This window comes from Meles meles, chromosome 21, assembly GCF_922984935.1.
Source record: "Meles meles chromosome 21, mMelMel3.1 paternal haplotype, whole genome shotgun sequence".
Lineage (NCBI taxonomy): Eukaryota > Metazoa > Chordata > Mammalia > Carnivora > Mustelidae > Meles > Meles meles.
Genome location: NC_060086.1, coordinates 27,054,270 through 27,078,797, shown reverse-complemented (window position 1 = coordinate 27,078,797; position 24,528 = coordinate 27,054,270). Strand labels below are relative to the sequence as shown.

General features: G+C 47.0%; 1 protein-coding gene across 7 annotated transcripts in view; it reads right to left on the bottom strand.

The window, feature by feature from the left end:
• ARHGAP17 (Rho GTPase activating protein 17) overlaps nt 1-24,528 on the bottom strand; it is an 86,186-nt gene that overhangs the window by 28,226 nt on the left and 33,432 nt on the right. For 6 of the 7 annotated variants that reach the window (XR_006816745.1, XM_045994197.1, XM_045994201.1 and 3 more), the window contains exons 2-9: nt 24,038-24,077; nt 20,845-20,949; nt 15,304-15,377; nt 14,051-14,162; nt 13,718-13,794; nt 8,867-8,978; nt 4,789-4,857; nt 4,548-4,629 (exon numbers count right to left, since the gene is read on the bottom strand). Coding sequence is in view for 6 of the 7 variants with exons in the window: in XM_045994197.1 (XP_045850153.1) it covers nt 4,548-4,629; nt 4,789-4,857; nt 8,867-8,978; nt 13,718-13,794; nt 14,051-14,162; nt 15,304-15,377; nt 20,845-20,949; nt 24,038-24,077 (671 nt within the window). In the remaining variant the exon portion in view is untranslated. Of the gene's footprint in view, nt 1-4,547; nt 4,630-4,788; nt 4,858-8,866; nt 8,979-13,717; nt 13,795-14,050; nt 14,163-15,303; nt 15,378-20,840; nt 20,950-24,037; nt 24,078-24,528 lie in introns of those variants that run through there. The other variant, XM_045994202.1, reaches the window with a different exon arrangement.

Sequence of the window (24,528 nt, the reverse complement as noted above, 5' to 3'; positions counted from 1 at the left end):
TTCAGAACAGAGCCCTGAATGCCCTGCAGGGAGAGCTGCTGAGCAGAAGGCGTGAGGGGGCTCCTGCTCGGGACAGGTGGGCTGCCTCTCTGGCGCTAACCCGAGGATTCATCCGAGCAGACGGATTTCACTGGAAGGAAATTTACTCTCACCATGCAAAGCAGCACTGGCCTTCTATCTCGAGGACAAGAAACAGACTCCTTCAATGTGAAAGAGGAAATAACTTCTTAAGATTTTAAACACAAGCCAAGCGTCATCACACAGGACCAGAAGACGGCCGATGTGAACTCATATTAAACGCAGGATGTCCAGGGCATGCAGGGCGTCCGAGTGCCATCGCCCAGGCAGGTCCCGAACATTCCGAGTAGGAAACCACGCGGTATCTGCAGCCCCAAAGCAGCCGAGGCTGAAGCCTGCGTCAGCAGTAAAGCGATCATTTCTACTATTTTGGGGTCACCTTCTCTGCTTCATTCCACAAGAGGTGTGAGGCAGCTTAGCAGGAGTACGCACAGTAGAGCAGTGAAACAGAAACAAGAATTTTGTGAACGGACATATTCCATTAGAACGAGAGGCGTTTTGACTGGGTTTGGCCCGCCGGTGGGTGCGTACGGATCCCCCGCTGCCTGCGACGCACACAGACACAGAAGAGGGGAAACCAGCCCGTGGAAACTACTTTGCTGAGCAACACTTGGTTCCTTCCAGAGACGGGAAGGGTTCACGTCCTTCTCGGCACTGTTAATGGACAACTGTCATGCGGCCACTTTGCTGTTCGAACCTGGGTTCAAAGCAGGCAGTAGGACGCTGATGTGCCCCTTACCCTCAGCTACGTGGAAGAGCGGGACGGGCCCCATCACGTGATCCGCACACAGGGGAAGGAAGAAGAGGGAACCCCCAGGTCCACGACCCGAAAGCTTTTACAAAGTTAAAAATCGATGGAAAGAGCAAGTGGGCTCCGGGTGGAAGAGGGGTGAGGACAAGGGAGGTGGGCGTCCTCCTCATCTCTGGCCCTGGCCCCGGCCCTGGCCAGTGTAATTCCTGGTAGCAAGAGCATCCGGGGGTCTGGCCCTTCTCAGAAGACAGAACTCTGTGACAGTCCTCTCAGAGGCCAGTCCTTCCCCTGCACTTTTGTCCCTTTTAACTAAATGATTCTAAACACAAGCAGAAAACGGCTACGAGACCCCTCCCCTGGGGGGAACATCAGAACCCCCAGGGCAGTTTTGCAAATGGCACCTGCCATCATTGCCACCGCACGCCTGACCCCATTCTCCGAACACCTGCTGGAACTTTCTGGGAAACGCTCTACAGTGTGCCCCACCCCCAACCTTGGTGTAACATTGGCAGAGGGAGGACGTGAGAACCAGTTACCTAGACAACTCCCGAGCCAAACTGCCGGAAGGGGCTGGCCTCTCCAACAGTGGACACACCACATTCCCAGAGACTCCCCACCCTTCTAACTGGGAAGACAAGACGAGACATACACATAAACATACAAGTCATTAAAAAGACAAGACATGTTTGCTAAGTCATGGCCGGAAAATGGTACAGATCAGGGTCGCAGATATGGATGCCCACAGGGGCCAAGGAGGCCCCCGAGGTGCTGAGTCAGGCTGGGGGCGTGGGGTCCACTGAAAGGCAGCCCTGAACACCCCCTTAGTGCCTGAAGACCTGTGTCACCAGACTTCCAGGACTTTCAAGAGAAGTCAGAAATTGGATTGTTATGTGAAGGTGTCTGGTGTTTAAATGATGGCAAAATTTTTTGAAAAATGACATACAGCCGTTTGCGACTTCTAGCGCAGACCACAGACACTAGAACGACTCGGGAGACAAAGTGTTTGCTGTTGGCTTCAAGGGGGAGCTGGGGGCTCTGAATGAAACAGACCAGGAAGAAGGGCTGAGAAAAGACCAGGGATCTTGAGTCTCAGAATTTACATTTGATTCCATAGCTCTTGCTCAAGGTGACAAGGACCCAGAGAAGGGGGGACGGTGTGAGCAGAGCGGACGGCCCAGCAGAGGGCAGAAAAGACGGACCCCAGCTACAGAAGGAAGAACAAGATGGCTCCAAGGTCAAGCCTGCATGGTTTGGAGGGAGGTGGCACCCAGGAGACACAGAGGAGAAAAGGACAGCTGGTTCTGGGGGAGGAATCAGCTTGCTTTCTGGGATGCACTGGAGTTTCTGGGGACAGCCAGAGGAGTCTCAGAGGGAACCAGCACTGAGGTAGCTATGAGGGTGAAGACACAGGGGACATGGGGGCTGTCACCATGAGGGAACTCTGGGGACAAAGGGATGAGGAAGGGACATACACAGCCCTAACAATGGAAGAGACAATCAGGTGCAATGAGGGGCACACATTCCATCAAGGGAGAGACAGCCCAAGCCACATCAGATGCCAGAATCCAACACTTAAGAGCCTGGTCCACTGGGAACTGCAGTATTTTTTACTCTTAATAGAAGGGTAACTGGGAGTAGAAGCAAGACTGCACAGTGTGAAGGGCTGGCTGGTGGAAACGAGACATTCAGAGAGCCTACCAGAAGAACGGAATACGATGAGATTGAACAGGGCACTGTGTTGTGGACAGGCAGGTACCAAGTAAGGTTGGCTGACAGTGCATGTGAGATTGGGGTGCACAGGGGTCCAGTGCTGTGGGGTCAAGGTGGTTTTTTTTTTCCTACTGTAAGGATGTTCTGAGTCTTTCTGAAAACAGAAGAAGAAAAAGAAAGAGGAAGATAGGAACTAAGACAATAGGGAGATGGGAGGACAAGCAGAAGTGGAAGGGGTTGAATCCCAAGGCTTGGCAACCTTGGAGAGAAAGATGGATCATGTTTCCTTTGTTGGGTTTCTGCCCCGCACACCTGCTCCTTGTTCCACTCTCAGCCTCTCCCCTGCCCTCTTCCTGTTCCCTGTCACTTGCTGACATACTTCTCTAGGGAAAACAGACTTGGAGGGAAAAATTGTTTAAAAAAAAAAAAAAAAACAAAAACCTTGGGGAAAAAATTCGTTAAAAAAAAGTTTACAGGGGTGCCTGGGTGGCTCAGTCAGTTAAGCATCTGCCTTCAGCTCGGGTTTTGATCTCAGGGTCCTGGGATTGAGCCCTGCATTGGACTCCCTGCTCGGGGGGAGTCAGATTCTCCTCCCTCTGCCCCTCTCCCCTCTCATGCTCTCTCTCAAATAAATCAATAAAGTCTTAGGGGGGAAAAAAAGTCCTGCTCAGGAAACCCAATTTTCTCTTTTTTAATGCTTGTCAGTCAGCTCCAAACCAGACTTTAATGCATTCAAAGGCTAAGACGATGATGCTTCCTATTCTGTCCTACACAGGGCCAGGCACAGGGTAGGTAACCCCATAGATACACGCTCTTGGCATTTGGAACTTGCCCCACTAGAGCCTGCCCCTTGCAAGGCTGAATGTTTGCCAGCAGCTTCACTCCTTCGCACTGCAACTCAACCGCATCGTCCCCCAACAAGGATATTAGATCACTTAGGAAAGCAAGGGCAGCTCGTCCTACGAAGAGTCAATCAGATGCATTTACTCAAGATGGCTGAAGACCTGACTATGCAGGTGGTCAAGATAGAATTTTCGAATTCTGTCATCCAAAACCTTTCAGGCACAAAGCCAGAAGCTGTGGGGACCCTCCTCAAACTAGGAGAAGTGACAGCCTCGAGGATGCCAGTGAGTGTGCACACCCCCAACACAAACATCCCACCCATACACCTGCTGACTCGCTTCCCAGATCACACAGTCACCACACTCAGCACCTGGCTTGATCCTCTTCAGCTCAAGACCAAAGGTTCTGCAGGGGGAACCTAAGCGCCCAACGTGTGGTCTACGCAAGCAAGATAGTACGAGATAGCCAAAGAAGACAGGGCAACTTCTGCCTCAGCTGTGTCTAATGATCTCTGCGGGGAGACGCTCTGATGGCAAATCAGAGAATTAAGAGTCAAAAGCTTTAATGTGCAGGTAAAACTGAGCATCAGGAGAAAGCTCAGTCCACTCATGACTTGTGTGGGTGAAGTCGGCTGAGAGCCTGAGTACAGTGGGCAGGATGTGAGTGCTAAGAACCAGAGCCTTGTGGGATCACAAGGAAGAGGGGGAAGGAAGGGTCACGGCCCGATGATTCAGTGACGCCGATGATGGGCCCCCCAGTACTGGCTTCTAAAATTCCTTTCAGAAGGTCCACAGTATCTTCCCCAGAATGTATGCTCTTGGAATCACAGGGTCATAATTGAACCCAATGGACTGAATAACGGACTTGGAAGAGGGTAAGACCAGAAGACCCATGCAGGCAGCCATCCCCAAAGGGTCCAGCTTTCTCTTCAACTAAAGATGTCAGAACCACTGCGAATGTCCCATTAGTAGGTTAATCTAGGTTTGGAAGAAATTAGAGAATGTGGCGAGGAAAGATGAAATTATGCTGGGAGATAGTACTCTCCTAGGCAGAGAGGCGTCACCCAGAGGAGAGGCATGCAAAGGAGTCAGGGGGAAGAAGAACAGAGGCGGAAGTGGCAGAGGCTTAGGAAAGGGGGCATCAGCCAGCACGCAGGTTACATTACCTTGATGGGCTCGCATTTCGGGAAGGGCCTTTTCTAAGACTGCTAATGCTTTTCTATGGTAATCTGCTTGGGCTTCTAATAACTGAGAACAGACCCACATTCAAAAACAAAAGTAACGTTAGCATCGGATGGACACACACACAATGGCTGAGCAAAACCAAAAATGAAATCTTTTGCAAAAAAAGCTAAAATGACTCAATTTTTACAATGCTTTCATATTTCAGCAAGGCGAGGTACTTACCGTAACAAAGAATTTGCCATACTCCCCTTCTTTGGCCATAAAGTTGTACATATCTGCGGCAAGTTGATCCTGGTGAGTGGAAGGGAAGACAGGTCACTGAAGAAAATGGCATCTCAGAATTAGTATTCACGGACTCTTAGAGCAAAATGTCACAGAAAGAACCAGGGATTAAATGTCCATCAACTGGTGGGGCACCTGGATGGCTCAGCTGGTTAAGCATTGGCCTTCAGGTCAGGTTATGATCCTGGGTCCTGGGATCGAGCCCTGTGTAGGGATCCCTGCTCAGTGGGGAGTCTGCTTCTCCCTCTTCCTCTGCCCCTCCCCCCATTCATGCTTGCTCTCTCTCTCAAATAAATAAATTAAATCTTAAAAAAAAACAAATGTCCATCAACTGGGATGACAAAAAAATAAATAAATAAGGAAGCTTATTAGAGGAATGATAGGGGATGATCCCCAAGATATATGACTAATATTCCTTATCAAGAGTGAAGTATAGAGCATGATGTATGCTATGTTCCCATCTGCATAAAAATAGGAGAGAAGGGGCACCTGGGTGGCTCAGTGGGTTAAGCCACTGCCTTCAGCTCAGGTCATGATCTCAGGGTCCTGGGATCGAGTCCCACATCGGGCTCTCTGCTCAGCAGGGAGCCTGCTTCCCTCTCTCTCTCTGCCTGCCTCTCTGCTACTTGTGATCTCTCCCTGTCAAATAAATAAATAAAATCTTTAAAAAAAAAAAATAGGAGAGAAAGAAATGTTATATTTTTACTGCCACATGTGTATAAAATAAATATGTAAATAAAAACTTGAAAAATGAATTAAGAAAAAAAAAAAGGCCTGGCATAAGTGGAGATCAGTAGTGTACGGAAAGACTAGAGTATCTGTGTTTTGCATGGGGCTCTGGGTCTAGGAAAGTAATAATGTTACCCTGGATTTTGTAAACACGGATCTGCCTTCATGAGGCTCCGAAGTTTGAGTTTACTGTATGTGTGGTCCAGGGACCCTCAAACTGAGAAAATTTAGTTAAGAATGGCCTCAAATGGCACCTAGGTGGCTCAGTCGGTTAACCGTCTGATTTCAGCTCAGATCATGATCTGGAGGTCCCAGGATTGAGCTCTGCATTGGGCTTCAGCTTGCCGGGGAGTCTGCTTTTCCCTCTCCCTCTGCCCCTCCCCCCTGCTCATTTTCTCTCCCTCTCTCAAATAAAAAAAAATCTTTAAAAAAAATGATCTCAAACTGGTAACACTCTCTAGGGAGAATCACTGCCAATACCTAAGGATCCCACAAAGTCTTCAAATGAGCTCAAAATACAAAATTGTAAAACATACAATACAAAATTGCAAAACACAGGAGGCAACAATCCACCATGAAGCAAAAGCCCACCGCTCTCACAGAGGAAACAGAATTACCCAAGACTGTTATGATAAGTATATATAAAATGATTAAACATTAAAGCAAAAACAACAATCCACCATCAAAGAAGGCTGACTTTGAAGAATTAGAACTGAAAAACACAGTAAATGAAATTCAAAACTCGATGTTAATTAATTATACAGTAGATGAGACGTAGCTAAAGAGAAAATCAGTAAAAAAAAGAACTTAAATCTCAGGAAATTACCCAGAAGTTAGCATAAAGAGAGACAGAAACTATTTCCACAATTTTTCACCATTTGAAATGAGAAGGTATGGCGTGGAAGTTGAGAGAAGACACATCATCCAATAACACACCAGTTCAGACTCCTAAGACCTCTGCCAAATTCATGTCCGATAAGTACCCGATAGCTGAGATCCAGGTTAGACTGGATCTGAGGAAAGCTATGTAATTACATTAGTGAAGTTATGACTCTTCTGAACAAGAATAAGCCACTATGAGACTATTTTATCAGCAGCATTTATCTGAATATCATCTTTTTAAATACAAAGGCTATGTATGACATGACTTTGTGAGTTCAGGTTTTTTTGGTTTTGTTTTTTTATATTTTATTTATTTGACAGAGAGAAATCACAACTAGGCAGAGAGAGAGGAGGAAGCAGGCTCCCTGCAGAGCAGAGAGCCTGATCGGGGCTCGATCCCAGGACCCTGGGATCATGACCCAAGCCGAAGACAGAGGCTTTAACCCACTGAGCCACCCAGGCGCCCCTGTGAGTTCAGTTTTAATTCCAGCCACTATATTACTTTTATTCATTTTATTATTAATATTTAATTAGTTAATTGATTAATTAAAATAATAATTATTATTATTCATTTTGCTGCAGTTAACTGATCTTTTTTTAAAATTATTTATTTATTTATTTATTTATTTATTTGATAGAGATCACAGGTAGGCAGAGAGGCAGGCGGGTGGGTGGGGAGCAGACTCCCTGCTAAGCAGAGAGCCCGATGTGGGGCTCGATCCCAGGACCCTGAGATCATGACCTGAACCAAAGGCAGAGGCTTAACCCACTGAGCCACCCAGGCACCCCTCTGTAGTTAACTGATCTTAAAGTTCACTATCTTGAAGAATGAATTATAGTATGACCTGAACAAACTAAAATATTATATTCCTAACACTATCTGAAAGAATAGACTCCATTTTCAGAAAACGATGAATAAAAAGAGGAAGAAAAACGCAGATCTTAAGATTCACCAAAGCCTGTTTCTTTACCACCACAAATAACATTGAGAATAAAGATCTGTCTTCATAGATAGGTGTAGTCACTTAACCATCTAATCTGGAATTTATTTTAGGAGATAAAAAATTATATTTCTCCCCATTACAAACCAATTGCCCTAGCAACATTTAAAAATAATCCTTTCCTTCTCTGTGGATATATCATGACCCCTTTTACTAGACATTCAATTGTTTAAAATAATAGCATTGGTTCTAGAAAACCTATGCTATTCCACAGATTATTTTTGTGGCTCTTATGCTTTTTTTTTCTTCTTGTGCATTTTTTTAAAAGATTTTATTTGGGGGGGGGTGCCTGGGTAGCTCAGTCCATTGCGTGTTTGACTCTTGGATTTGACTTAGGTCATGATCTCAGGGTGGTGAGATCAAGTCCCAAAAAGGGCTCTGTGCTCAGTGGGGAGTCTGTTTGAGATTCCTCTCTCCCTCCTCCTCTGCCCCTCTCCTGGCTAGTGTGTGCGTGCGCGCGCTCTCTCTCTCTATAAATAAATAAATAAATAAAATCTTGACCAAAAAAAGTTTAAAAATGTATTTTTATTTTTTTTTAAAGATTTTATTTATTTATTTGACAGAGAGAGATCACAAGTAGACAGAGAGGCAGGCAGAGAGAGTGAGAGGGAAGCAGGCTCCCTGCCGAGCAGAGAGCCTGATGCGGGACTCGATCCCAGGACCCTGAGATCATGACCTGAGCCGAAGGCAGTGGCTTAAACCACTGAGCCACCCAGGCGCCCTAAAAATGTATTTTTAAATAATCTCTACACTCAGTGTGGGGCTCAAATTCACAACCTCAAGACATCCTGGGATCACACACTCCGCTGACTGAACCAGCCAGGCACCCCTATTGTGCACTGTTTTAATTGGTGTAACTTTATATGTTTTGCTATGGTTTTCTCCCACCCATTTTTTTTTCATCTATTCTTTATTTTATTTTTAAATAAAATATTTATTTATTTTTGTTATTTTAGAAAATATCCTACTCGAATTTATTTTATTTTTTAAAAAATTTTTAAAGATTTTATTTATTTATTTGAGAGAGAGAGAGAGAGGGAGAGAGAGCGTAAGTGTGGTGGGGAGGGACAGAGAGAGAAGCAGGATCTCTGCTGAGCAGGGAGCCTGATGCGGGGCTTGATCCCAAGACTCTGGGACCATGACCTAAGCCAGAGACAGATGCTTAACCAACTGAGCCACCCAGGTGCCCCTGCTTCCATTTTTTTTGAAGAGCGTCTTATTCTCATTATAAAGTAACACAGGGTCTTAGAAAATAAAGAGGAAACTAAAACCCACCTTTCCTATCATGCAGAGTATTCTGATAGGACTTGTGTGAAACACTAAATAATCTACAGTATTTACCCTTTCATCTGTCATTTGCAAGAACCAGGCTGATGCAACTATTATTTATCAGGGAAGTCTCGTACCTTGCACAGTTCTACTTTATTTCCAGCTTCATCCATCTCTTCCTTTAGGGTATCTATTTTTGACGGAAGCCCCTGGAAGTTGGTTCCTGAAGATTTGTGAGCCTGGTTCCACCTGCAAAACATGGGGGCAACCAGCATCTGAAAAGCAGCTGCACATTCTCGACCTTATAGAGTCAGGGCCCTCAGGGAGCCAGACTTTCTCCAAAAAATACAGCATACATCGGATGCCAGCCTCTCTTGAGCTTATCCTCCAGGAATGGAAGCAAGCATGACAGGACTCTTGCAAAGCTATCTGCTTGGAGTATAATCTACCACATCTTGTCTCATACATGCCCCACTGCTGGAAATCACGTCACAAAACCCCTTTCTGGTGGTGTCCAGTCATGGCATCCTTGCAGTGAAACACCCCTGCACTTTCCTGCCTTGACCTGGAATGTTCCTGTGCCACTGGGAGTCAGTCCTCCTCTTGGGCTCCTATGACTCTTCCTGCTACCGTCCTCAGTTGTGATTACTGCCAGCATGTAAAACCCAGAACTTCAGTCAAGCAGCTAGCAATTCATAGGTAGCAAAGCACTTGCAGGACAAAAAACAGTTGTTAGAATTAATATACTAAAGACCAAATTTTCAACAAATCTGAACCGTAATGCAGAATATTCGCATTCCCTTCACAGTAGGTGAGAAGCACTGAAAAAAGGAAGAATTATACCATAGCAAGAGGAGGCGAGTGCAGGGGGAATGGTAATCTAAAACCATCTCCGTGTGGTTTTCAAGTACGCTTTGACCTTCTGTTTGAGTCTGGATTATGTGTGCTATTCTGGAAAGTGCCAGCAATTTCAATGTAAACATGGATATTATAGAGATGAAAAGCCATGCTAGCAATTCATCAAGCTTTCCAGCTGCTGCCCTGCCCGCCCCCGCCCTCCCACAACAGCATGCTCTTCCTTCTCTCCAGTTCCTGGCGTGAGGCACTTCCCCACAGTGGAGCTTCAACGAGTCTGCCAAGCTCAGCTTGGTGATGCTGTATAGTGAGCGCACAGAGCCTGGACTTCGGAGTCAGACATGCTCAAGTTTGAAGCCTGGCTCTCCCGCCACTAGCTGTGTGACCTTGGGCAATGACTTAACCTCTCTGTGCCTCAGTAAACTCATCTATAACACGAAGATAGCCAACAGCATCTGCCTGGCAGCACCATCATACGGAATCAGGGAGAGAGCAAATACATATACATATGCATGCATAAGTGTGTGCGGATAATATCTGCCATATAACAGATTCCTGCTTAGAAAATAAGCGGTAAGTAGTCATTAGCTAGGATCATTTTCCTCCGGGGAAGAGCCACAGGAAGAAGTAAAGAAACTCCACTGTCTATTTCTCTGATAACTGCTTTGATTGGTTAAGTGGACAAGACCATGAATGCAGATCAAGAATCTGTGTAGCCATAGATCAGTGGAACAGAATAGAGAGCCCAGAAATCGACCCTCAACTCTATGGTCAACTCATCTTCGACAAAGCAGGAAAGAATGTCCAATGGAAAAAAGACAGCCTCTTCAATAAATGGTGCTGGGAAAATTGGACAGCCACATGCAGAAAAATGAAATTGGACCACTTCCTTACACCACACACGAAAATAGACTCCAAATGGATGAAGGACCTCAATGTGAGAAAGGAATCCATCAAAATCCTTGAGGAGAATGCAGGCAGCAACCTCTTCGACCTCAGCCGCAGCAACATCTTCCTAGGAACAACGGCAAAGGCAAGGGAAGCAAGGGCGAAAATGAACTATTGGGATTTCATCAAGATCAAAAGCTTTTGCACAGCAAAGGAAACAGTTAACAAAACCAAAAGACAACTGACAGAATGGGAGAAGATATTTGCAAACGACATATCAGATAAAGGGCTAGTATCCAAAATCTATAAGGAACTTAGCAAACTCAACACCCAAAGAATAAACAATCAAGAAATGGGCAGAGGACATGAACAGACATTTCTGCAAAGAAGACATCCAGATGGCCAACAGACACATGAAAAAGTGCTCCACGTCACTCGGCATCAGGGAAATACAAATCAAAACCACAATGAGATATCACCTCACACCAGTCAGAATGGCTAAAATTAACAAGTCAGGAAATGACAGATGCTGGAGAGGATGTGGAGAAAGGGGAACCCTCCTCCACTGTTGGTGGGAATGCAAGCTGGTGCAACCACTCTGGAAAACAGCATGGAGGTTCCTCAAAATGTTGAAAATAGAACGACCCTATGACCCAGCAATTGCACTACTGGGTATTTACCCTAAAGATACAAACATAGTGATCCGAAGGGGCACGTGTACCCGAATGTTTATAGCAGCAATGTCTACAATAGCCAGACTATGGAAAGAACCTAGATGTCCATCAACAGATGAATGGATAAAGAAGATGTGGTATATATACACAATGGAATACTATGCAGCCATCAAAAGAAATGAAATCTTGCCATTTGCGACGACGTGGATGGAACTAGAGCGTATCATGCTTAGTGAAATAAGTCAATCGGAGAAAGACAATTATCATATGATCTCCCTGATATGAGGACATGGAGAAGCAACATGGGGGGGTAGGGGGATAGGAGAAGAATAAATGAAACAAGATGGGATTGGGAGGGAGACAAACCATAAATGACTGGGGGTCACAAAACAAACTGGGGGTTGCTGGGGGGAGGTGGGATTGGGAGAGGGGGAGCGGGCTATGGACATTGGGGAGGCGAGGCGAACCATAAGAGACTATGGACTCTGAAAAACAACCTGAGGGTTTTGAAGGGTCAGGGGTGGGAGGTTGGGGCAACCTGAGGGTTTTGAAGGGTCAGGGGTGGGAAGTTGGGGGAACAGGTGGTGGGTAATGGGGAGGGCACGTTTTGCATGGAGCACTGGGTGTTGTGCAAAAAGAATGAATACTGTTACGCTGAAAAAATAAATAAAATGGAAAAAAAAAAAAAGAATCTGTGTAGAAATCCCCTCCAGGATACATGTACCGTACATGTGAAGCTTCCAGCAGATAAGCATCTATAATGTCACTCAGCCAACTCTAGTGAGGGAGCATTCACGGCCTCATTTAATTAACCATTAGAACATGCTTCCTTATCTGTGGCCAAAAAAAAAAAAAAAAAAAAAAAAAAAAATCAACCTCAGGGTGGCCTCCACTCCCAGTACTGGCCCAGATGATTCTAATCACAGGTGTCCGTGTGACAAGGAGACAAGACGGTGGACTTTAAGCCAAGGACCTAGCTCAGACGTTTATCTTCTCTGAGGCATGAAGCAAGTCATGTGGGTACTCTGTGCAGGCCCCTCCCTGATCGATAAAAGAAGTCTCTTTTGCACCCAACTGAGATCTGTCGAAAACATGAATGAGCAGAATGAGAGGAACTGGAGGAAGAATCAAGTGAGCTGACAGACCATGCACGGAGCTCAGGGCCTCACACGTGCCAAGTGTCCGGTAAGTGGTGGCAATTATTTTTACCATGATCATTACCTTGTATGAGCTCAACGTTTCTTCAATCAGGACAAGTGATTTGTACATTGAATGGAGTGGCGTTTCTCCCCCCGACCCCGTCCCTCAAAAAAGTAGGTATTAAATCAGTGGTGCATTGATACTCAGTGGTATTTTAGAAACGAGGAAAGGTTGCCTTGTAGAATTGCTACCCATGTTCTAAATCTGCAATAAAAAAACATGTCACAGGTGGAAGCTCAGGAAACGATGGCTGTCTCTCCACATATTTGCCAGAGAGAAATAATCGTATCCACTTCACAGGACTGCAATGAGAACGCAGTTACCAAGTAAGTAAGTTACAGAGGTGAAGAGCCCAGCATAGGCGGTACAGCCGAGAACACTGTAGTAACGCTGCACAGGGACAGATGGGGGCGACACTTACGCTGGTGAACACTGAGCGACGTGGAGAATTGTCAAATCAGTGTTGTGCACTTAATACAACATTGTGTGCCAATTATTCTTCAATAACAACAACAAAAAAGCAAACAAAAACAGAGAGCTAACAAAGCCACTTTTTTTTTAAATAAAGTTTTATTGGAAGACAGCCACACTTTCATTTACTTATGATCCAGAGCTGTTCCTGTGCTACAACAGCAGAGTTCAATAACTGTGAGAGGGACCACATGGGTTGCAAAGCTGAAAATACTTTACAGAAAGTTTAGCAACCTTTGTGATAAAGTCTGAGAAAGGACAGGGCCAGGGGTGGCTGCCTCCATGATTTCCCACTCTCGTCCAAGAAGAAAGCCACGTAAGTCACTCATGGACAGAGCTAGGCTGGAGTCCTGCCACGAGGCTCTAGAGATCGTCATCATGCATCAACCCACAAGTCAGCAGCCCTCTGGGATGGTTACTTAGTTCTATGGGAGTTGCTCCCTCTTGAGAGCAGCATTTGATCATGAAAGTATCATAACTACACGGAGTCTGGACATGGCAGGACCCTCAGAACTGCTAAGATCACAGATCTATTTATTCCTACGATCCCCTATCCAAGCAACGAACACTCGTAGAACAGCCTGCCCCTGACCCCTCTCCCCTTAAAACATTTATCTAGGTTTCTTTTTTCCTTCTTTTTTTCCCCCCTGTCTCTTTTTACTGCTGATTCACTAAGAACAGGATGTTCTAACATTATCCCCACTGCCACGCTTGGGAGAATGAGCCCTAAAAAGCAGGTGGAAGTGGGTGTGACTTGGTCTACAGGTCAAGTGCCTGAGTCTGGAAACCTGCATCTTGTCCACCAACTGGCCTCTCTCTCATCTGTGTTGGGGACGAGACGGTTGCTGAGGGAGGGACAATAATCCTGCATTACTGGTTATTTTTACAGCTCTGCCTTACCTGGCTCTGACCGAATCCCAGTCTAACACCAATTTAGCGAGCTGTTTCCTCTGTTTTTGGATGTTGGGAATCTCCACCTAGGAAGAACATACCACATATCGGATGGGATAAGCTTTGGGGTTTTAAACTTAACATTTGAAAGGGCAATACTTATTTACTTCTATTTTTCTCGTAGGCATAGGATTTTGTACCCTCAATTTATTCCCCTTCTTTCCAAAAAGAAGCGTATATCAATGCCACTGGTTACTGTTAAAATCATAGACACAAGCAAACCATTCACCACGCAGCCCACGCTAGTCTCAGCTTTTCTGTGCCTCCCGGCAAAGTACCCACCTCTGCTATGCCGCACAGAGGCTCCACAATCTCTCTCTCAACAAAGACTTCATGCTGCGTGAGTTCTAGAGCCAGCTGATTCTCGGCATCACCACACGTCTCCAGCATCTTCCTTTAAAAACACAAGACACCCCCACAAGCATCAGGCACCTCATTACTGTATTGGGCCAGTTCTGCTCTCTACATGATGGGAACGCTTCAGGGGGCCACACCGTAGAACCTCAAAAACGTTACATGTTTTGGGCATTGCCTAAAATGTGAGTCTACAGATTTATGCTTTAGGATGAAAAAGGCTGTTAACACATGTATGCTATCAATGTGTCTTATGCCTCTAGGGAGTTGATAACTGTCTTGCAAGGTTGACATTTCATGTTATCGTACAAAATATTAAATTTAGGTAGCCAAAGAATCTGCATTTTATTATTTTTATTTTTCTATTTTTTTCTAACATTTTATTTATTTATTTGAGAGAAAGAGCAGAAGACAGAGAGCATGAGTGGGGGAGGGGGCAGAAGGATGGGGAGATGCAGACTCCCGGCTGAGCAGGGAGCCTGATGTGAGGCTTGATCCCAGGACCCTGGGATCATGACCTGGGCCGAAGGCAGATGCTTAACCAACTGAGCCACCCAGGTACCCCTGTTTGTGTGTGTGTGTGTGTGTGTGTGTGTGTGTGTGTGTGTGTGTGTTTAAGATTTTATTTATTTGAGAGAGAGAGAAAGCATGAGAGAAAGAGGGAGCAGGAGCAGCAGAGGGGAAGGGAGAAGCAGACTCCCCGCTGAGCAGGGAGCCTGACGTGGGGCTCAATCCCAAGACTCTGGGATCATGACATGAGCCAAAGGCGGATGTTTAACCAACTAAGCCACCAAGGTGACCCCTAGGAAGTGACTCTTAAGGACCAGAAGGGACTGGTCAGAGTCTGTAAACCTGAGTCAACAGCCGGAACAGGAAAGAGATCCATTCTTTACACCCAGGCTCAGGGAAATAAATATGGATCCTACTGATCACTTTTGCTCGCAGCCCTTTCAACCTGTCTCCAGCCCTGCTCCTACTAAATGGAAGATTCTCTACCATCCCAGTGGCCCGGACCCCACTTTTTCCCCACAGAGACTGCACCATTCTCCTGGTGGACGAGCCACGCCGTCGCGCTCACGGTCCCCGTCACACAGACGGCTGCCCCACACACCACCGACCCACCCACCCCCGCTTGACCCACGGGACTCCGGGCTCTCTCCCTGCAGGCAGCCGTCTCTTACCCCAGCAGAGACTCTTCCAGTTGAGTTGATGCTTCTTGCATGTTCTGAGCGAGAGCGGTCAGCGGGAGTTTTTTCTGGAAGGCAGAAGACAATGTGTTGGTTTCACTATTATTGATACCCATTCTCGATGACCTGCTTCAGGTCACCCTTTAGTAATTTCTCCTCCAGGCAAACCGCACAGGTAAGAGACAGCCTGTCTGGATTCAGGTTCTGATCTCGAAGGCAGAAGCTATGGGAGCTCTATGTCCATGTCCTCATGCCTGGGTGATACAGAGGCGTGGTAACAACGCAGGTGTCCTAGGGCTGTCCCGTCTATGGTGACATTCAGCGTCAAGTGCCCAGCACGTGGTAACTGCTCAGTACGTGCTGACTGCTAGTATCATTGTTGTGGTTGCTGTTAGCTGTCATTTTTAATTAATCAAGGGCATACTGTGTCCCAGACACTGGGAATAGAAGACACAGACTTTGCTCTCTGATGATCATAACAAATACGTAACATAAAATGTTAATTTCAAAAACTTTTGCTAAAATATTCATTCTTTCTTAAGACTTATTTATTTCTTTTGAGAGAGAGAGAGAGAGAGAGAGAGAGAGCAGGGAGGAGCAGAGAGAGAGGGAGAGTCTTAAGCAGACTCCGTGCTGAGCCTGACACAGGGCTCGATCTCACAACCCTGAGATCATGACCTGAGCCAAGACCAAGAGTTGGTCATTTAGACAACATTGCCACCTAGGTGCCCTGAGAATATTCATTCTTAAATTGGCTCTTAATTTGGCTGTAATCATAACGAAATAGCTTCAGTTAAGTATCGAAAAATATCTGGCTGAGTATCTGAAAAAGGTTTTTTTATGGTATTTAAGCCCAAAGCCTATTAGTGATTCATTGTTCAGCTGGAAATGACCATAAGGATCCTCTAATTACTGTTCTAATTGTCCAGCCAAGGGACCTGAAGCCCGGGGAAGTCAGGTGGACTGGCCAGGCACCCCAGTTAGGGTCCACAGAGCCAGAACCCCGTGCCCATGGCCTGATCCCCGGGTCAGGGCCTTGCCACCACTGGCTGACAGCTCATCTCAGAATATGGGTCGAAGGGGCCTGGAAAGTACCAGGGGCTGGCGATAACACAATCTGCTAACAAAAAAACCCGCATTCAGTACTGCAGGGCTCCACACAGCTTTGCCTTCCCAGTATAAAGGGCCCTCATGGCAAAGATGCAGGGTCCATCCTGCCATGGCACTGTTGAGCCTTGACCTGTCGCATGTCACCTGCCTTCCCTGTTTTCAGAGGGCTCCATGCACCACATTTGCTTGCATAGTAGAGAATGTCTCTGGAGGGCTACACAAGAAACTACCAGTGCTGGTCATTCCGGAGAGGGCAGCAGGGTGCCTGGGGAACAGGACTGGGACAGCCCTCGCTTTACCTTCTCCTGTACATACTGGATTTTCACCACGTAACTATGGTGAAATATACTATATAAAAATATACTATTTATACTAAATATACTATAAATACACTATTCAAAACAGTATATTGAAATGCCAAGATAAACAACAAGAACTGTATTTACCCATCTCTTGTCTTCTCAAGTTGTTTTCAAGTAAGTAAATAGCAGGCCTCACCTGCCCCACAAGGAGACATTCCCAGATTCTACAATTCCAGACCAGGAAAACAGGAGAAAACAGGCAGCGTGCCTTGAACATAGTGAGCATAATTCAGACATTTTCGTAATGCTGCCTGCCTTTTTCTTTCTTTTTAAGATTTATTCATTTTATTTGAGAGAGAGAGAGAGAGTGAGCACGTAGGCAGGGGTGGGGAGGGACAGAAGGAGAGGGAGAGGAAGAGAGGATCTCAAGCAGACTCTATGCTGAGCACGGAGCCCAACATGGGGTCTGATCTCATGACCCCAAGACCATGACCTGAGCCAAAACCAAGAGCTGGACGCGCACCACTACACCCAGGCACCCAGTAATGCTGAATTTCTGAGGGAATTTAAATCTAGGATAAATGCAATAATCAGGAGAAATATACTTTGTGCAACTCTGGAGCTCTGGACCAAAAAAAAAAAATCATAAAAAGAGGAGTCTCCTTTGCAAGTATCAGAGAGCCTGTGGTTTGCAGGCTCTGACCCCAAAGCTGCGACAATCCTGTTTCCTGATGTACACAAATAAGGACATTGCGCGTACGTAACCCTGTGCTCCTTGATGAAGCTGCTATCGACCACCGCCATGCTCCTCCACGATCACAGCTGCACACTGCCGAGGCACGGACAGCTTTTTTATCACCAGGGATTCATTGAAAAAGTTCTAAAGTCATAATTTATAAAATGCATGCCAACTGCACAAAAAGCAGTCACTCCAGGTCTCACAGGACGCACAGCATGAGCTCTGCCGTGGCCAGGTCTTAGGCTGAGAAGACCACCGCCTCTGAGTCTTGTCTCTTCACACACGTGCAAGCCTCTGAGAGGCTCCTCCGTGTATTCTAGGGCCCTAGAGGCTGCTGCTGTTTTCTCCGCATTGTACGACCTCTGTGGTCACCTATCTTCTATCGTTTCTATGGTGACTGCTCCTCCCACGTGCGCAGTGTAGACAGCCTCAGAGCTCTGTCTTTGGCTCTTCTATCTGAGGCTGGAAAAGAAAGCCTCTGGCATTAGGTTTTAGAAATGAGGGTCGGGCACCTTTGCCCCTGTTGCCTAGCATATGCCCATCGCCTGCCGTTCATTGCCCTCCTTTATTGCGGGGCTACCACCTCCTCCAGGAAGCCTCGCCTGACTACCTCTCTCGTCCCATGATGCCCCATTCTTGGTTCTCCCATGATACCCTGTGCACACTTTCTTACGCACATCATTTTATAATGATCCCTTTGTGTGTCTCTCCCCACCGGGCTGTGAGCGCCTTTAAGGTGGAGACTACCTCTTCTTCATTTTCTGTCTCTAGCATTTGTATACTGTAGGCATTTGATAAATACTCGTTTGTTTGTTTTTAAGGAGTATATGGGACACCCAGGTTGTGTCTTCAAGCAGTCAGAGGGAACATGAAGGACAAGGCACCCAGTACAAATGGGAGGAAGCGGGAGACACCGGGACTGTCAGGGGAAATGGGGTCAGATTACAAAGGGCTTGTCATGCTGAAGAGCTTGGACTATTAATCCCACCACCGGGAAGCAGCCAGCACCCCCTTGAAAGAGGCACCATGGGCATTAGGGGCCACTTCCGGTGTGGAATTACCCCTCCAGGCACTGCAGAATGTTTGGCATCTTGGTCCCCTCCCTCCAAACACCAGTTCCTACAGCAACCCAAAATGTCTCTACATTTTCCCAAATCTCCCCAGGGGTGTACTTGTAGTCCTTCTTGAGAACCATGAAGCTAAGTTGTTTTTTTTTTTTTTTCAGGCAGAAAGATGACACTTCAGAACATTCTGGTGATCTGGCTGGAGACAGGCTGGAAAACAAGGGAACCGGAGGCAGGAACTGAAGTTGAGGGAATGACCTCACCGTCCAGGTGAGAGGTAATCAGGTTTTGCTTTAAGGCAAAGGTGGCAGAGATGGGAGCCGAGGTGAGGGATTCAAAAGATATTCCCAATCACAGGACTTGCTAATCAAGCAGCTATGGGAGGGTGAGGATAAAAGGAAAGGGGACCTAAAGTAACCCTACAGTTTCTGGCTTGCATAACAGGGTGGGTGGAACTCGAGAGTCAACACAGAGGAAGAACTGGTCACGCACGCTGAAACAGACATGGGGGAAGGAAGTGTTTCTGCTTGGTTGAGATGGTTTAGAAGTCGCTGGCATAAACACATGAGCCAGAAGCCATGAGAACAGAGGAGGTGGCCCAAGGAATGTGGCTGGGAGAATAAGGAGGAGGACAGAGCCTTAGGGTACCGTGTGAAAAGAATCAGTAGAACAGAAGCCATGGCAAGCGGGGAAGAGGCGTGGGGACAGGACGAGGGAACTGGCTCTGGTTCTGTGGGACTGGACCTGCGGCCGGCATTCCTACGATCGTGGGTGTGTGCAAAGTTCCACTCGTTGGTCTATACCTACTGCAGCCAAGCAAGTATTGCACAAGAGAGGAATAACCCTGTTGGCTCGATGTCCCATAGATGTCTGTAGGAAAAATCAAAGGGTGACACAGACCACCCGCATGCCAGTTCTTCCTTTTGTGACAGCCGGTGACAGACAAAACACGGCGGCAAATCACAGCTTCCCAGGATGCCCCTGAAACTATCACCTTAATGGTATATGGGCTTCCAAGGGTTAGCATATGCAGCTGAGCCCGGATCTCGTAAACCCAAGGATGGGGCGGCCCCATGACCACTGCTGCCAGGGGCACAGGAGGAACTGGATGGACACATTGGACGGTTCTCCTGGAGTTCAGCCCTCTTCCTCTCTATGACAGCATCCTGACTTCTCTTAGGGATTCACCCGGGGCTCAATAAAGCCTGGGAGCTGGAGGTGGCTTTGCAGCCCACACTCTAGGGCTGGGCCCCAATTAGCTTAAGCCAACCAGCACACCCCAGCTCCTCTCCAACCTCACCCCTGACCACAGTAACCAGGGTGGAATGGGAATGTTCGGGAATGGGAAATATGGCTCCATATGGACCAATGCAATGGGAGGTGGTTTCCACCTGCCGAAGACCTGGAAAAAGAAGATTTCCCACTCCATTAAGAAAACTACTGAAAAAAAAAAAAAAAAGGAAAAAAAAAAAAAAGAAAACTACTGAAGCACGCTTTCTATTCCTGCCAGGCATGCACAAGGAAGCAAGTAGCTCATGGAAGCTGCTGGTGACCAACCTGGGACCACTGAGAGGTGCCCATGTAGGGATAAAGCCGACACTGAAGAAGACAGAAGGGACAGAAGGAAAGAAAGTGGGGTTCTGGTCAAACCACGGAAATGCTAGCCCAAGTTTTACCTCAAGTCCACCCCAGCTTTTGGACGTTTCAGTTAGTAAGCCAATAAATTATGTCCATTTTCCAAGTCCATTTAAGACAGCCTTTCAGCTTTTTTGCCATCAAAGCATTCCTAACAGACATCTGTCTTATCAATGACAGATGGCTCACTAAGTCTTTAAAAGCACCTGGAGAAAATTCAGTGTGAGCAGGGCTTTTGGCTCAGCAATGTTTCGGTTTTTTGTGCTTTTAAGATTTTATTTATTTATTTGGCAGATAGAGATAATAAGTAGGCAGAGAGGCAGGCAGAGAGAGAGGGGGGAAGCAGGCTCCCCGCTGAGCAGAGAGCCCGATGTGGGGCTCTATCCCAGGACCCTGAGATCATGACCTGAGCCGAAGGTAGAGGCTTTAACCCACTGAGCCACCCAGGCACCCCTGGCTCAGCAACATCTTTTTTTTTTAAAGATTTAATTTACTTAGCTCAGCAACATCTTAAGCACAAAAGAACGTTCTGGTCAGGCAAGTGGCATGAGAGTAAATGGCAATACAAGGTATAAATCAGCAAGGCAACGCTGCTGCTCCTGCTTGAGGAAAACCAATGGGCTGCAGCATGCAAAGCCTCACAGAGACACAAGGACCACGGCCGCGAGTCACATCCGCTACTCACGTATCTCCTCTCAGCGTCGGTGCCGTGCTGGCCCTGGAAACATGCCATCAGACGCTTGTGCGAATGGTGACACATTGACCGAACCGTGTCCAGGCGCCGCTCGATCTGACAAAACAGAGACAAATGAGCCGTTTGCAAGGGGCTGAAGAACACATCCAGCCTCTCCTCGGTGGTGCCGGCACGCAGGCAGGAAAAGCATCCCGTGGTCTAAGTGTTCAGCTCTTGGGTGGACGTGGAAATGGTTCCCATTCACTTACACCAGCGGTTCTCACTACTGATATTTGGGGCCAAATAATTCCGGGTGTGGGAGGGGTTTCCATCTCTCAAGGGCTAAGTCTGCACGCAGGGAGAAAGCAGAGTCTGGGCCAAAACCTGCCATCAGAAAGAGTGGTGGAAGCCCGGTTACACACCACAGCACCCGCAAAGCCTGGGCTCCAGCCTGCGGGAGTGCAGGTGCACGTGGGCCCAGCCCCACGGCCAAGCGGAAACAACCATCGGGACATTCAGAAGTGACCCCCCCGCAGATGGCGACCATGCCCTCCACGGACAGGACATCAGGCTGAGAGACCAGAATCAAAGTTCTGCAATTTCCACGCAAGGTCAGTGTCTTCAAAATGACTCCTTATTGGGTTTAGGATGGGTTTTTGGCTTGGTTTTTGTTTTGTTTTGAATAAACTTCTAAAGCAGAAGGGATAGCCAACGGTAAGAAATATTGACTAAGGGGACCCACGCATCACGATTTAGCTTCCCAAAATATTATTGCTGGGATATGGCTGTTTATGGCAAAGAGAGCTGCTTTTCACGGGAAGGAATGCCAAAAATGTGTATTCTGATGACTCATGAAGACCGAGTGCAGGCCCTTAGGGATGCTTTCTATTTTAAAGAAAAAATCAACAAATTCAAAACAGAATGCATTTTTACCCAACAATGTTTTACCCAGTGATATGGTTCTGTGCTTCTTCCTTGAAGGTCCTCACTGCCCCAGCAGCTTTTCTTCAGAGCCAAGGCCCGACCACCAGGACCCTGATCTGGCAGGCATATAAGTAAGGAGCAGATGCCATATCACCTCCCCCCGATCTTATAATGACCAGATTTTAAAACACTGGAAAAATAATACACACTCTTTATTTGCCAAGAAAACAGGCAAAATCAAAACCAAAACCAAACAAGAGCACCCCATCATTTCACTTTGATTCTGATTGCCACGAGAAAACTGTCAAGTTCACAGGGACAGGGGCCTCAGTGTCTTTTGCTCACTGACTTCTGCCAAGTGCCTGGAATGCTATCTGATTCGCAAATACCAGGTGTTCATTTAATATCTGTTGAAAGGACAAGTATGTATCACGTCCCTGGGCTATAGTAGAAAAACAACCGTAAATAAGTTGAGGTTCTCACCCTCCGGGATTCACAGCCTCCCAGGGAATTGCCACACAAACAAAATGAACTTACGAGTGAAAAACGAGAGGCAAAACAGAGCCTCCTGAACTGATCTAAGAGGCAGGGGGACACAGAGCAAATTCAGGGACGTTTCACACCAGAAACAAACAAACAAATCTCTGTGGCTTGGGATCCACCCTTCCTGCTCTCCTGTTTAACCCATTAACTCCTGCTAATAACCTTATGGGGTGGATATAGCCATTATCTTCATTTTAGAGAAGTGGAAACTGGGGCACAGGGAGGTTCAAGAAATCTCTGAGGCCACAGAGCGAGTCAAGGACAGACCTGGGTAGGAAGGCTCCACACTTTTACCCATTCCTCTCTTTCTTTATAGTCAAAGAAGGGGGAAACCATCTGTAGCAATGATGGCAGATGTGGAGTAAGTATCCGTGTCATGAAATGAGGTGTTCCTAGAAACTGGCACACTCTTGGGTCCCCAGTGGATGTTCGGGCAAAGAGACAAGCACAGACAGTTGCCGCCTGCCTGCCATGGGAACTCTGCCATCCTTGAACTGCCTGAGAGGCCCTCCGGCCGCATCTTGAGACTTCGAGGATTCAATGAGATCGTGTGTTTACTGATGCAGGATGTGGGAGACAGAACACGGACATGAAAACCCAGTCAAGTTAAAGGTTAACTAATACCAAACAAATTGCTGGAAGTCTGAAAATGAAGTTGAAATACATGGTAAAAGCCAGCGAGGAAATATTATTAAGAACATGCTTGTCTAATAAATCGGGGGGGGGGGGGGGAACCTTCTAATCCTTAATAAAAACTTCTGTCCTTTAAAATAAAGGGGGGGGGAGGGGTGCTCTTAAAATCTTGTACCTGTGGCTGGCTGTCATAATTGAGAAGGATGTTCTGACACGGGGTGGTACAAGCCACATTCTTCTAAACTATGCCAGCTCCTTCTCTCCCTAGGGAGAGAGGGAGAGTCACCTGGGAGCAGATCTGTGGTCTTCTGGGGTCAAGTGCACACACGTACTGTGGGTTATGGAAATGACATGAGCAAGAACCTCAGTGCAGGAGGGGCTCTGTCCTTCCCAGTGTGCTCTGGGGTGGGCGGGGGAGGGAGGGGGGCTGAGGTAGAGCGAAGGCATGTGTATAAAGGGAGAAACTCCGAGCCCCAGAGTTCAGGAAGCCTGTTGAGAGATGAAGTGCAGGAGCCCTGGCTGAGGTCCCCACAGGAAACACCCCTGCCCTAGAGGCAGACCACCTCGGGGCCTCAGAGCAATTGTGCCAGATCTGGTCACTGTCACTGAGACTCTAAATCCCTCGGGACCCAGCTCAGCCCAGAACTGGGGAACAACAGTGTGAAAGGAAGGAGAAGTGGAAACTCTAGGTTGGAGCCAGTGGGGCCCTCCGCCACAGCTGGCAGGGCCTGTCCCATCTAGGACACCATCCCGGCAGCAAACAACAGTCCCTCCGCCTGCCCAGGACCCGTGACCAGGCCGCAGTGCCAGTGAACTGGCCCATATACCCCACCCCAACACCTGGCACTTGAAAGCAGGACTAGCCCCATCTGAACTTCATAACATGAAACCAAAGTTTCAGATCCCCTTTCCATGCAGCCCAACTGCTCTTCTTAAGGATCAGAACCACGCTGATCCATTTTATTTTATTCTGTTTCGTCGGAGAATACACACATACACACATACGTCCGTCCATCCATCCACTTCCATTCTCACCTATGAGATTTGGTTTGGTTTGGTTTGGTTTTCCTCTTTAAACAAAGCACCTGAAAAAGATTTTTATTACCTGTAACAGATCTTCACTGAGGACTTCTGTTTTCTCGGCTCTGTGGGGTGGGGGGGAATCAGAAGTTCAGAATTAGGAATCCAGAAATGCAAAGCAACTCAGGAAATTCAGTAATAATCATCCTGGAGCTTAAAACAAAACGGGCAGGAATGAATGATAACGTGGGGAGAAATTCCACCGATGTTTACATCAGAGGGCTGCTTAAGCAAAACCAAAGAAAACCAAAGTTTGCAGACAATGGCAACCCCAAACAAGAGCCAAGGATTGAGACCAGTGGCTCCCCTACGTGGGCTGTACAGAATCCCTGGCAGGGGGGCAGGGGGAGTGTGCTGACATAAAATGCCAGTTTCCAGGTTCCACCTCTATTCTAATTTAGCAGGTCCAGGACAAGACCCTGCTGCATTCTGAAGAAGCCCCTCCTGCCCAGAATTCCATGGCCCCAGACCCACAGACCACCCTTTGGGAAAAGCCTGCTTCGAGAAGATTAAACT